General features: G+C 44.4%; 1 protein-coding gene across 11 annotated transcripts in view; it reads left to right on the forward strand.

Moving 5' to 3' along the window:
* NEK10 (NIMA related kinase 10) overlaps nt 1–14,484 on the forward strand; it is a 269,323-nt gene that overhangs the window by 11,324 nt on the left and 243,515 nt on the right. For 6 of the 11 annotated variants that reach the window (XM_058290740.2, XM_071212866.1, XM_058290735.2 and 3 more), the window contains exons 2-3: nt 11,255–11,365; nt 11,646–11,706. In XM_058290740.2, coding sequence (XP_058146723.1) covers nt 11,292–11,365; nt 11,646–11,706 — 135 coding nt within the window. In that variant the 5' untranslated portion in view covers nt 11,255–11,291. Of the gene's footprint in view, nt 1–8,338; nt 8,521–10,219; nt 10,303–10,836; nt 10,918–11,254; nt 11,366–11,645; nt 11,707–14,484 lie in introns of those variants that run through there. The other 5 variants (XM_058290741.2, XM_071212867.1, XM_071212863.1 and 2 more) reach the window with 4 other exon arrangements.

The raw sequence follows: 14,484 nt of genomic DNA on the forward strand, positions 1-14,484 counted from the left end.
CTGGTGGAAGCATTCCTCCCTTTGGAACTAAGACCTCTAGAGCAGCAGAGAATAAGATTGCAGGTACAGGAAGCACAGAATTTTCTAGTGGGCCACTAGGGGTATAGTGAGTGGTGCTACTCCCATTTGATTCCTTGACTTGTGAATCCTGACTATGGGAGAGATAGCATCATATTTTGCTGATTTAGATTTAGAGCATATACTCCCCCCCCCTCACCCGCCCCCTGCTCCAATTGCTTGAGCAATTGAGTCTTCAAAAGACTCTTCACTGTTCTATCAATTCAGCAGCTTCAGAATGATTGGAACTTGGTAAGAGCAGTGAATCCGTGAGCATGGACCCATCACTGCATTTGATTTGCTGCGAATTCCTTGATCAGAAGCAATGTTGGGAATGCAATCATGGTAGATAAGGCACTTTGTAAGTGCACAGATGTTTTGGCAGAAGCATTGCGTGCAAGGAAGGCAAGTCCATATCGAGAGTGTCAGCAAAATACACACACACACACGAAGCCAAAAAACAGAGGAGTTATCTATCCTAGTAAGAACAAAATGCCGCCCCTTCCATGATACAGGTGGACCAATATAAAATAACGTGCTGCCAGGTAGCAGGCTGATCTCCTTGGGGAGCCGTGCTGTATCAGGGACTGAGTTGGTCCCTGCTACTGGCAGACGGGGCACTTAGTGGTGGCAGTAGCCAGGTCGGCCTTGCTGAGGGGAAGTCCACGTTGCTGAACCCATCCATCCTTACCACCATGGCCACTTTGTTCATTAGCCCATTGGGCAATGACAGGAGTAGCTGGGAAAGACGCTGTTATCCACAGAGCAGGTTTCCCAATCTTCTTGATTATTATACTCTTTTTCTGCCGAGGTCACCTTTCCACGAGCATTCACTTGGGGCACAAACATTTTCGTGTCTATCATCCACATACCTCTCCCCCAGACCTCCTTGTCACCGGTTTCCAATTATGTTACTTCCAAGTCCCTGGCCACTGAGAATCCGTATATAACTGCGCATCTGTTTCTCTTTCCAAGCAGAATTAGCAACCAGTTGCATGGCTTGAACGTATGCTCACTGGGATTATTTCCCTTTACCACTGTCCTTCCTCTGACATCTAGAAAAGGGGTTAGAGTGCTCCAGCCATCACTTTTAGCTGGTGCTTACATATTGTGCAGAGCCACCTGTAACCCAGGCCCTGCTTTTCTCTTCCTCAGCCCACTCATAGTTGGAGACTCCCTGAGAGGCCATGGCTGCAGGCTGGAATTTGATGATGGGGTGATACTGTGCACACCCAACTTTATGGCTTGGTAGGCCAGGCCACACCCAGTTCACAGTGTGCATCCCTGTTGCATGGTAATTTGGTAGCCCATGGTTAAGCACTAAGGTGTTTTTGTTTGTTTTTGGTTTTTTTTAGATGGTTCCAGGGATTGAACGTTGTGCTTTGTATACGGGAATCATGGAGCTACACCCACTCCCAAAGCGTTCACTTTTTACTAAGGCCCGGGAGCAAACCAAACGTTTCCTCAGAAGAAAATCAGTGGTTCCTTCTACTGGCAGGGCTTTGCTCCCAAAGCCTAAGTGTCTGTATTGTGACTTACCTAGAGGGTCCTATCAAAGGCACCCAAGAGCATATCCATCTGCCACTGCCGCGTCAAACAGCATTCATTGTATCTGTTAGGTCGTAGGTTGCAAGTGACAGAGCAGCTTGCATGGCGACCTGGATCTATTGCAAAAGCTTTTTTTTCCTGCGTCACTTGGTAAATGGGCTGGAGTGGCACATCCAAGTGGGGAATATGCTGCCTCCAAAATCCAGAGTGGCCCACTAAATATTGTATTTCTTTTTTGGTTGTAGGAGGCGTCAGATACAACAGGTGATCCTTCACACTGCTGGATACCTAGAAATTACACTGGGGTGAAAGACCCCTAAATTTCTGCTAGATTTATTTTTTACCTTCTGACATTCAAATACCTTACCAATAAGACTAGAGTAGTTTTCTTCCTCTTGCCCCCTAGGTCCCATCAGCATAATGTCCTCAATGTAATGGGCCAGTATGATGTCCAATAGAAGAGAAAGGTGGTCAAGGTCCCTGCATTATGACATAGGGCTGTGGAGTTGATATATCCCTGAGGTATGGCAGTGAACGTGTGTTTCTGACCTTGCCAGCTGAAAGAAAACTATTTCTGGTGGTCTTTACTGAAAGGAATTGAGAAAAAATAAAAACATTTGCCAGGTCAATAGCTGTGTGCCGGGTATCAGAAGGATGTGTTTATTTGCTTAAGCAATGATACCACATCTTGACCAGCAGCTGCAATTGGAGTCACCACCTGGTCAAGTTCACAGTAATCGACTGTCATCCTACAGGTCCATCTGTCTTCTACATGGCCAAATAGGAGAGTTTAATAGGGATTTTGGGGGAATCACTACCCCAGCATTCTGTAAGTCCTCGATGTGGTACTCATTTCTGTAATTCTTCTAAGAATGAAGTATTGCCTGTGATTTACTATTTTCCTTGGTAGAGGCAGTTCTAACAGCTTCCACTGACTTTTCAACCATGATGGCCCTCATTCCTTAGGTCAGAGAACACATATGGGGATTCTGCCAGTTGCTGAATATGTCTATTCCAATTATGGATTCTGGAATGGGAGAACTGGCCACAGGATAGGTTTGAGGAGTCACTGGACCCACTGTGAGACAGATCTGAAAAGCAATGAAAAAAAATTTCATTGCTTATCTGGCCTCCATGAGCCCCTATTCTGCTGGTGGGCCACAGAGATGTTTTGGATCTCCTGGAATCAGAGTCAGTTTAGAGACAGGATCTAGTAACCCCTGACAAATCTGATTATTTCCTTTCTCCAGGGCACATTCATTTTGGTAAAAGGCCACAGGCCCAGCTGGGGAAGGTGTGGAGAGGGAGTAATGGGATAAATTTTGGCAGTGGCTCAGAATCCTTCCCCAAGGGTGCTTGGCCTTCATTCCACTCCAGGTGTTCTGTGTCTATAAACTATGTCAAGTCTGGGAATTAATTTATTGAAGGGCCATGACTCTGTTTTCATATTTCAAATTAGACTTCTATTCACTCATATAGATCAATGAAGAATTTGGTAGATTGCCAATCTGTTTTGCTTCTAGGTACCCCACGATCAGCTAGCCAACGCTATAGGTCTCTGTGAGTTATGCCATTCTGAGTACCGTTTTGACTCTGCTGTCCATTATGGTAGCCATGCCGCTCTCGTCTTTGGCAATTAAGTGCTGCCACATGGCTCCTGCCCATCCGAGATCAAGCATCCCCATTGCATATAAGGACTCCAGTTCAGTAGCAGCAGTTCCTACAATAATATCTGACCTATGGAGAAGAGTGACCAGAGAGCACTTCAAGGATGCTGACACTCACATCACAAATTTATTTGTCACAGTCATGGTGACAGGTGTGTCCTCTGGGCACCCCTGAGGTGGGTGAGCAGGCCCTACATGATAAATCCGCTCTAACATTTCAGTTTCCTTCTTCAAGGCATTTCTGGCATTTCAGCTTCATTTAGTGTAGGCCACCTTTTGGTCTGTGTTTCAGCCATCCATCCAATGGTTATAATCCTCAATGGTTATAATCCATTGAGCTACAGCATTAAATCTGGAATCTCTTCTTAGTGGGCCCTTCAGCCAGATCCATACTTATTCCTTCCATACCATTAACATCCATTTCCACACGTATTCCCCAATTTCTGTCTGTGTAAATTGGAAAAATCATGCAGTTCTTTTGAAGTGTAGTACACCTCCTCATGGGTCACCGTTTTTTCCTGGCTTTTCAGGGCCTGCCTAGACATAAGTCAAGTTATAGGCCTAGAAGCAAAGAGGGGTTGTGGGGCATGGGTGGTGAGAATTAGCAGTGTCTCTCTCATGTCAGCTACCTCAGGGGATTCCACTAGAGGTTCGTCCAGCAAAGCAGGGTACACCTCCTCAGATGGAGGCTGAAGGGCCTCTTCTAGTGGCAAAGAAGATTCAGCAGAATTTAGGGCTTCCGTGTTTTCAGCTTCGTCAGTAACTGCCCAGATGTCTATCTCAATTTTTCATAATCCCATTAGTCCTTTCCAATCAATGTCCTTTCCTTAACAGCAGGTATCCTGCATTGTTGGAAATTCAGTTTGCATTGTAATTCAGCTACTTGCAGGATGAGACTCATGGTTTTATTTTCAGAAAACCCAACTATGTGGCTACAGGAGATAGGATTCTTTCAAGGTACACGTAGAAACTTCCGTGTCATTTATGTGGCACTTGAGCTGGGAATTGGAAGCCCTGAGCTCATTTATTTCTTTTTTTTTTTTTTAAAGATTTATTTATTTTCATTTATTTCTCTCTCCTTCCCCCCCGCCCCAGTTGTCTGCTCTTTGTGTCCATTCGCTGTGTGTTCTTCTGTGACCGCTTCTATCCTTATCAGTGGCACCCGGAATCTGTGTTTATGTTGCGTCATCTTGCTGTGTCAGCTCCTTGTGTGTGCAGCGCCATTCTTGGGCAGGCTGCACTTTCTTTCGCGCTGGGCGGCTCTCCTTACGGGGTGCACTCCTTGCGCTTGGGGCTCCCCTATGGGGGGGACACCCCTATGTGACAGGGCACTCCTTGCGCGCATCAGAACTGCGCATGGGCCAGCTGCACACGGTCAAGGAGGCCTGGGGTTTGAACCTTGGACCTCCTATGTGGTAGGCGGATGCCCTAACCACTGGGCCAAGTCCACTTCCCTCATTCATTTCTTCTACCGCTTTTCTCAGCATATTTAGGAACAGGCAGGCAATCTCATTATACTTGCTAGCTTGACCAAAATGTTTTAAGTTATCAAATACACAGTCATCCAGAACCTGCCTCTTGTAAGTTTTGATTAGGAGTATTCAGTGGTGATATTTTGTGCATCTCCATTACCACATCACGCCATGTACTATCTATTGGTGCCCTCTTCATCCTTGGAAATTGTTGATAGTGCTGTTCAGTCTAATCAAAGAACCATTCCCCCAAACCCCAGGACCACTTCAAAAAACCCATCCTTAAGATTCTGTTCCTCTAGAACCACTGTTGATACCAAAACCTTTATCATTTAGGCTTCTCCAGAGAAACAGAACCAACAGGATCTGTGTGTGTGTGTGTGTGTGTGTGTGTGTAAGATTTATTATCAGGAATTGGTTCATGCATTGTGGGGGCCAGCAAGTATGATTTCTGTAGGCCAGGCCAGAGGTTGGAAATTCCAGTAAGAGTAAAATTGAAGTCTTGAGTTCCTCAGGAAGGCCTGGAGGGTGCAGTAGTGAGACAGAATTCCTTCTTCCTGGAACTCTCAGATAATCTGCTTTTAAGGTTTCCAACTGATTTGATGAGGCCCACTCAGATCATCTAGAGAGTAAGGTAATCTCCTTTACTTAAAGTCAACTGAATGTAGATGCTAATCCCATCTACAAAATATCTCCACAGCAACAGCTAGACCAGTGTTTGACAAGTCTAGCCAAATTGACAAGTAAAACTATCACAGGTAGAATATATATATTTAATTAAATAAATACATTAATTTATTTTTATTTATCCCCCCCCGCCCCCATTGTCTTGCACTCACTCTGCTCTCTGTGTCCATTTGCTGTGTGTTCTGTGTCTGCTTGTCTTTCTTTAGGAGGCACCAGGAATCGATCCTGGGACCTTCCAGAGTGGAAGAGAGGCACTCATAATCTCTTGCACCACCTCAGGTCCCTGGTCTGCTGTGTTTCTTATTGTCTCTCCTCTGTGTCTCCTTTTGTTGTATCATCTTGCTGTGCCAGCTATCCACGCAGGCCAGCTTGCTGCATGGGCCAGCACACCTGTGCGGGCCAGCTTGCCCTCACCAGGAGGCCCCGGGAATCGAATCCTGGACCTCCTATATGGTAGACGGGAGCCCAATAACTTGAGCCACATCCACTTCCCTAGATATGTATGTTTTTAAGTATGGATGATATTGAAAGCCATTGGACTGCCAGAAATCCCCTGGGGAGAGATAGTAGATGGAGAAGAGGACCAAGGACAGAGCGGATGCTAGGCCACGAGTCATGCTAGCATCCTGAGACAAAGCAAAGGAGAGAAATTTGACTCTGTAGTCGAGAGCCACTGCTGTAGGCTCAGCTCAGTTTGGATCCACAGAGCAGGTTCTTGTAACCTTGTTAGCCAAAGCTCTTCCATGTGGAATTGGCGACCACAAAGGTAATGTTGGTTCTCTGCCCAAGACCTAAAGGAGGGAAGCGGCTGTGGCTCCATCAGTTGGGCTCCCGTCTACCACATGGGAGGTCCGGGGTTCGCGTTCCGGAGCCTCCTGGTGAAGGCGGGCTCGCCTGCATGGTGCAGAGCGCCACCTGCCACCTGGCCTGCAAGCGCCATGGAGAGCCGACTCAGCAAGGTGACACACAACAAAAAAAGCAGAAACACAGAAGAGCGCACAGTGAATGGACACAGAGAACAGCAAGCAAGCTGCAAGGGGTGTAGGAGAAATAAAATAAATAAATACAGACACAGAAGAATGCACAATGAATGGACACAGAGAGCAGAGAGCACACAAAAAGCCATGGTGGGGGGGGGGGGGGGTGGCGGGGATAGTAAAAATAAACAAAGCAAAACAAAAAAGCCTAAAGGATTCCTTATGGCTTTTTTGTTGGGTGTCCAGGATGTTGGCTTCAATGTTATTTTTTTCTTAGTTAAGTAATGATTTTATTTTCTAAGTACGAAGACAACTTTATGCAGCCAGGGCACAGGCTGTGGATGATTCATATTTCCAATTGTAGGGGAGAATTCACTTTGTCTTGTAGTATCAAGCCGGCTGGTGAATTTGGCTCTCCATCAGAATCAGATGGAATTTTGCATCCTTATCTATTCTGTTCCTCTCAAGATGCTTTCGAACAGCATCAGCTTTCCTAATTAGGTGGGAAGGGTCCTCAGGAAGATCAGTAGTAAGTCCTTTGGACACTCTCAAATGTGTCACCAAACGTACTTGTGCAGCGCCACGTGAGTCTCTTAGGAGCACACCAATTCGCGAAGGAGTCAGGCCCTCCTTGGCCAGTTTGTAGATTTGCTCCTTTGCGTCAGCTTCAGCCAGGTGGGGACGCTGCGGCCATAGGGCCAGGCCACCCCGGGAGCATGCCTGGGACCCACGATGGTGGCCATCAAGCTGCGAGAAAGCCAGTGGTCTGTGGCAGCATCCAGCCCTGTGACTCTCTTTTGGAGGACGGTGCCGAAACTGAGTCTCCGTCTCCAGACCTGGAGTGCCTGGGGGTCTACGACGTCCCCTAGGGAGTCCCTTATCCAGTCACCGAAGGGGACAGGGGTGCGAAAGCCTGGGTCCTGGCTGCCAAGTTTGGACAATGTCGAGGCATGACGCACTCTCGCTTCCCCAGCCCTACCCACCCTCCCTCCCGGGAGATCAGGCTGAAGCCACCTCTGGAGAGCTTTTGCCTCAGGTAGCACCCTTGCTTGGCCTCAGGTAGCACCCTTGCTTGGCCTCTTGGGAATACTTCCTCCATGTATTGTCCTCCTCTGGGCAGCTTGAGCTATGACCTGTCTCCTCCCCCACTCACCCATTTTGGATTGTGAACATTGGTGTGGTATAACCGTTTTTGTTAATTTTAAATGGGATTAGATAAAATATTTTTAAAGCATTTCCAAGTTCTCAAAGTTGTCTTTTTTTGTTTGTTTGTTAGAATAGCTTCCATTTTAACAGCCATCAAAGGGAAATGATTTTTCTTTTTCATCCTAAAGGCAATTGTCTCTTTTTCCCGATTCTGGTGAATTTGTTTACTGTTTAATTAAGTGAAACATTTCCAGGGAGTTATCTATTTTCACCCTTCCACCTCACAGAGTACACACTAATCTCAAACTGATAAAACTATTAGACGATTATTTCCTGTTCACATACCCAGTCAATAAAATTATGGAGATTAAGCAAGAGAATAAGACAGTATTTAGCAGGATTTCATTGTGGTAAATGTGCTCTTCTAGCACAAGAGGCCTGTGAGCTTTCCCCCACATGCTCATATGCTAATCTTTGTGGTCTTCACTTGCTATTTCTGAAACAGTTTGGAGCTATGGTTTGAGCAGGGATTTGAAACCAGAAGGCCAGGGTATCTCTGTGGAATTTTCCTTCTGACCTTAAGGGAAAAGTAAAATTAGATTCTGGGTGTTTTGACTGGGTTTCCATTTATTTCAGAACTTTCGGGACATATATATATATATATATGTAAATATACACGTCTCTTTTGCTTTTGTATTTTTGTATTTGTTTATTTATTCCTCCCCACCCCCTCGTTGTTTGCACTTGCTGTGCCTGTTCATTGTGTTCTCATCTTCCTTTTTAGGAGGCACCGGGAACTGAACCTGGGACCTCCCATGTGGCAGGGAGGTGGCTAATTGCTTGAACCACCTCCACTCCCTGCTTTGTTAAATCTCTCCTGTTTTCCTCCTTGTTGAGTCATCTTGATGCGTCAGTTCGCCGAGCCAGCCCATCTTGTCAGCTCGCTGTCTGGCTCATCTTTAACAGGTATCGGAAACCGAACCAAGGACCTCCCATGTGGTAGGCGGGAGCTCAATCGCTTGAGCCACATCCGCTTCCCTGTATTTTGCTTTTAAATAGTAAGTTGTAAGTCCTCCTTTCTCCTTCCTTCCATTTTTTCCTTCCAGGTTTGCCAGGCTCCAGTGACAAATACCACAAACTGGGTTAGCGTAAACAACGTGGATTTATTGCCGCACAGTTTTGGACGCTAGAAGTCCAAAATCAAGGTCCAGCAGGCCATGCTTTTCCCAGGCTTTTCTGTAATGCTCTGTGGTGGTCTGTGCTGTTCTGGGCTCCTTGGCTCACCCCTGTGCCTCCGTCACGGGGCAGTCTGCCTCCTTCGCAGGCTGCTTCTGACTTGTGGCTTCCTCTGACTTCTGACATCCAAATTTCTTCAGCTCATGAGGACTTTAGCCGTTTGGATTTGGGCCCACGCTGATGCGATTTGGCCTCCTCTGAGTAGGATCATCCAGGATCCTCTTCACAAATGAGTTCATGATTTAACCAATAATGATGTCTTCAACGGTCTTCTTACAAATGGGGCCGCACCCTTAGGAACACAGACTAAGGCTTGACAGTGTCTTTGTGGGGCGCGTGGTTCAGCCCCCAGCAGGGAGTTTCTCCTTGCTGTGGTGGGACCACATACCTGTGATTGCCTCTTTTCCCATTCGTAGTTTTTGGTTGGCATAGTTAATGCTTAATAAATACTTCTTGAATGAATGAATGCATGGTGTTATCCCCCAGGTACAAGCCTAAAATGCTAATATTGTGCCTTATTCTGGTTGTGTGGCTTTGATGTGAACCTTGGTCCCCAACTCTTAATTCCAGCTCAGCTCCTAGTCACAAATATGACAATATGTTGGACCATTTGAAAATCCTTAGATGAACTGCACATTTCACTTTTCTAAATTCTGTAGTGAAACTCTCATTGACATATTACTTTTACCTCTAACTACTTCTGAAACACTTGGATTTTGACCATAAATTTCACAATACTTTGAGGCCTGCAATTATCAGACAATAGCACATGACTTTGCATGCCTGAACAACACACTGAAAGTCAAACAGTGGCCTTGAAACACCACTGGAAAATCTTACGTTCACTCAAATTAAACCAATAGTATTTTTCATTTTACATTTCCTGTATAATTGAAACTCTGAGTGCCTCCAGTACATTCTTTTTGCTTCTATTCTGGAAATTGCAGAATTGAATCAGAGATAGATTGTGGAGGGGGTGAGCATGAATTATTCCTTGTCCATTGGCGAACCTGAATCTTTGTTTTTGGCGAAGGGGATGGGAAATAGTCTTCAAACTTATCATAGGATGGGTGGCAATGAAAACACTAGAAAGCTCAACTTAGAGGATGAAAAAGCCCGCTGGGTTATATCCCACAGACAGCCAGCTTCACTGTCCAGATGAATGGGTAAGCTCAGGAGCTGAGCAAGACTGACCCCAGCCTTCCAGAAGGTCAACCCATATAGGGATTCACGTGGCAGCTGATCTGCTTTCAGGGTGCTGGAAATCCCAGTGACATTTTGGATGCCCCCCTCACCTCTGTCATGCTTGCTTGTAAGTGAGCGGTGCTTTCTCCTGGGTCCAAGGGGCATTGCCTAAGAACCCCCTGAACTGATCGTGTGCGGTTAAGATGTTGTTTATTTATTTATTTACTTTTATTTTTTATTTTTTGAGGTACTGGGCCAGAGATTGAACCTGGGACTTCATATGTGAGAAGCTAGCGCTCAACCACAGAGCCACACTGGCCTCCCTGAGTTGGTTTTCGTTGTTTTTTTGTTTTGTTTTTTATAAAAAGATTTATTTATTTATTTCTCTCCCCTTCCCCGCTGCTGCAGTTCCCAGCTGTCTGCTCTCTCTGTCCATTCGCTGTGTGTTCTTCTGTGACCACTTCTAACCTTATCAGCAGCACCAGGAATCTGTGTCTCTTTTTGTTGTGTCATCTTGTTGTGTCAGCTCTCCGTGTGTGTGGCATCATTCCTGGGCAGGCTGCACTTTCTTTTGCACTGGGCAGCTCTGTCTTTGCGTGTGGGGTTCCTCTACGCAGGGGACACTGCTGTGTGGCATGGCACTCCTTGTGCGTATCAGCACTGTGCATGGACCAGCTCCAAACTGGTCAAAGGGGCCCGGGGTTTGAACCTTGGACCTCCCATGTGGTAGGCAGACGCCCTATCCACTGGGCCAAGTTCTCTTCCCTCGTTGTTTTGTTTTGCTTGTTGTTTTTCAGGAGGCACCGGGATCCGAACCCGGGACCTCCTTTGTGGGAGGCGGGAGCTTAACTGCTTGAGCCACATCCGCTCCCAGGATGTTGTTGAGAAAGACGAGAAAGTCAACATAAAAGCATCAGTCGGGCTTCAGGCATTTGTTTATAGGTATATTTTGGAAGCGCAAAATGGGGGCACTTGTTCTGACATGCAGAGCAATACTTGTTAGGGCATTGGGTCAGAGTATGTGCAACCAAGGCTGACCCCAAAAATACAGCCTCCTGTGCTACTGCAGTTATAAACTAGATGCTAAATGCATGCAGAGGCCTGTGAATGAAAAATAGCAAGTGCCATTTATATTAACATTTTTATTTCTGCGTTGGTGACAAATATTAGTTTTTCCATGTTTAAATAAATGTTTTAAGGGAATTTTACCTGTATTAATGGAGAATATTTTGGAGCACGCAACCTAACTAAAGCTTTTCCCTCCGATTTATTTTGAAAGGATTGCGATGTTAATTTTGGGGCATTGATGGTTTACAATGCCTGATCAAGACAAAAAAGTGAAGACCACAGAAAAATCGACTGATAAAAAACAGCAAGGGATCACCATCAGGTAACCGCATACCAAGTCTTGGCTAATTATTAATTCAGACGGGGGCCGGCAACCAGATTTAATGGCTTCTGAGAAGCCTGGCAGACCCGTGGCAACTGGTCCGGATTTACAGTGTTTACTGAAACGTTTGATCATTTCTAGAGTTCTAAAGAAATGTTCTGTGTGTGGAGGTTTCAGGCTATCAAAGCAGGCCTCCAAGAGGCAGTGCTATCAATGGGTAACTTGACCTTGTTTACCTGGAGCCTTCTCTTTGTTGACCTTGTGCTGTTCTTTCTCCTAGGGATTATTCAGATCTTAAAAGACTTCGGTGCCTTTTGAACGTCCAATCAAGCAAACAACAGGTATTGTTTTAAAGAATGAGCATGCATGTAATAAAAGAAATCCCATGACTCTGAAAGGAGCCATTGAACATCTTTATGAATGATCTGTCTACACTTCTTTGTTCTTTCCCATCTTTTCTCTTTCTTCATCTTACTGTTTCTCTCCTGCCTGGTTCAGGTTTTGCTCACCGGGAGCATCCATAGCCTTTTCATTTGTCTTCTCTTATGCCTGGGCCCTGCCTTCTGTGCTTAGTGCCATGTGTCTTAATTACCAAAGCTGTTTTTCCTTCAGTCTAGAAACAGTCCCCCCTTCAGTTGCGTGCCCAGTGTTTGACTCCTCAGAGCTTTAGGGAAATTAACTTTTTCAAAACACTGTTGACCACATTTCCCTCCTTCTCCTCCCGATCCTTGCTCCCTTGCTACAGTGACACTTTTGAGGAATGCTGTGAATTGTACCTCCAAAAGGAGGGGAAAGGAGTGAGAATGGGTTATTTTTCTAAGAGCGTCTTAGTTTTTTTATTAGTCAGGGAAGAAATGGTACCTCTACTTGAATTCTCTCTAGTTTTCTTTCTTTGATTTTGTGTTTTTAAAACTTTGAAGTGTCCTAAGAGTAGAGGTCATCTATGGAGGGTTGGGGAACAGAGAGCAGTGCCAATAATAGTGATAGCAGCAGAGTTATTTAGGCCTGCTTTCTAGTAAATGGTAGGGGTGGGTCTTAAATGGGTTCAAAGTTCTATGCTCTACTTGTTTAAATAACTCTATCTGAGAGCACATGTGGTTGGTAAACCAGCCCTAATGGCTTTGATTGTATCAACCACATTTACCAGACAGCTACAGAATTTTTATCTATTTATTTATAGTGGGGAACAACTTTGTTATGATTTGATGGCATTAAAGTACCAAATAATAATACTTCATATCTAGGGAATGCTCACTCTGTGCCTGTTGCTTTGTCTGCATTACTCTACTTAATAATCACAACCTCATTTTTACAGATGAGGAAACTGAGGCACAGAGTAATTTTAGGGACTGTTCCCAAATCATACAGCTAGCTACAGGTAATGAACCTGGGCTCGCTGCCTCTACACTGAGAAATCCTGTACAGGGCTTGGAAAATTAAATGGCAATTCAGAAAGTAGTTTGTTGAGTATTGATTCAGAGTAAACATGGCCTTAAATATATTTTCTCATGCCAGTCCCTTCTCCATTATTAATGTTGTGACTTCTTAATGTTATTAATGTTATTAATGAACATTATTAATGTTCTCATTTGGCTATTTTAGCAGTCACTCTTACCCCTTGTTTTATAGCTATCCTGCTGAAATAATCACGCTGAAGCAAAAATCTGAGCCTGCCAGCTCCCTGCTCACAAACCTTTATGAATTCTTGCCCCAGGTCAAGTCCATGCTTTCTTAGCAAGGCAAGCATAGTGACTCAGCAGACTTTTATGTCTGTAGTTTCCATTCTTTCCACTGTTCATCCCAAGATGTAACCATAACGTCAAGGCCTTCCCCCTTTTGCTTCTACTGCTCCTACGTCTACAATGTCCTTTCCCCAAATTTCTGTCCTATAAAATCTTACCTATTTTCAAGACCCAAATCTAATAACACTGCCGCCACATACACACGCACGAAGCCCTTGTTAATCTTCTAGTCCAGAAGTGATCTCTCTCTCCTGTAGTTCTCAAATCACCTTATTTCACTACTGTAGCATTATTTTCACCCTTGCTTTGGAAACACTTGCCTACATGTCTTATTTCCTGACAAGACTGCAAACTTCCCAATGCCTGCAGCTTTGACTTTTGCCTCTGATTCTCTGTATCTTCTACTCACTGAGTTCTTGGTCAGTTTTTGCCAAAATGAATTGTGACTTTAGAATTGAGTCACTGCATTTCTAAATTCCCTGGCCAGGGCAAAAGAAACATCACTTGTATTTTTTTTTGGCTCTAATTTTCCAACTTTTAAGCCCATGTTGAGTAGCTCTATTTTGGCACCTTGCTATACCACTTCCTTGTTAACACCTGGCAGACTTTATTAATTTAATAGTTTTTTCTCCCACTTAACCAGTTTTAGAATTTGCAGTCCATTGTCTGACAAGCTCACATGTGATACCACCATATCCTTTTGTTAAATATTTCACATGTACAAAAATGAGTATTTGCAGTGTTTGCATTTTTCAGAAAGCAGATGGTTCTAAGCCAAAAGGAAAATAACTGCTCTCAAGTATATGAAGGTCCTAAGATTCACAAAGCTCATGCCTAATTCTGGCTATAAATTTTTCACTCATTTGTAATTTTGAAATAATAAAGTCTATTCTGTGCATCTTATTCTCCTATCAATAAAATAATGTGGAAACACTTTTAAAATAAGAATGATATTGGAGAAAATAAATGAGATACTGCTTGTTCCAGAAAGAGTTTAAGGAAGTTTATAAGGATGCATAAAGTATGACAGGCTATCAGAAATTAAAACCTAGACCAAAGAGGAAAGAAAAATAAGGATTGGAAAACAAAGTAGAGTAAGGATCAGGTAAAATGCCCACGAGAATATTCAAGAGGACCATGCACTTGGTCCTGAAATTTTTGGCCATTGATTTGAAAAAGGAAACCTGGGGTTAAGGTCCACTCACCTGACCTTCTGCTCTAACAGGGCCTCGCCAACATGGCCATTTACCCAGGTAGAGAGGAAATTATGATTTTAGAGAATTGCAAGGAACTGAATATCCTTCATCTGAATCTCTTAATGAGCCAGGCCATGTCCCTTGTTGTTTCATTGGGATCTGGGGAACAGCTTTTACTCTT

Source organism: Dasypus novemcinctus, chromosome 31 (genome assembly GCF_030445035.2).
Source record: "Dasypus novemcinctus isolate mDasNov1 chromosome 31, mDasNov1.1.hap2, whole genome shotgun sequence".
Taxonomy (NCBI): domain Eukaryota; kingdom Metazoa; phylum Chordata; class Mammalia; order Cingulata; family Dasypodidae; genus Dasypus; species Dasypus novemcinctus.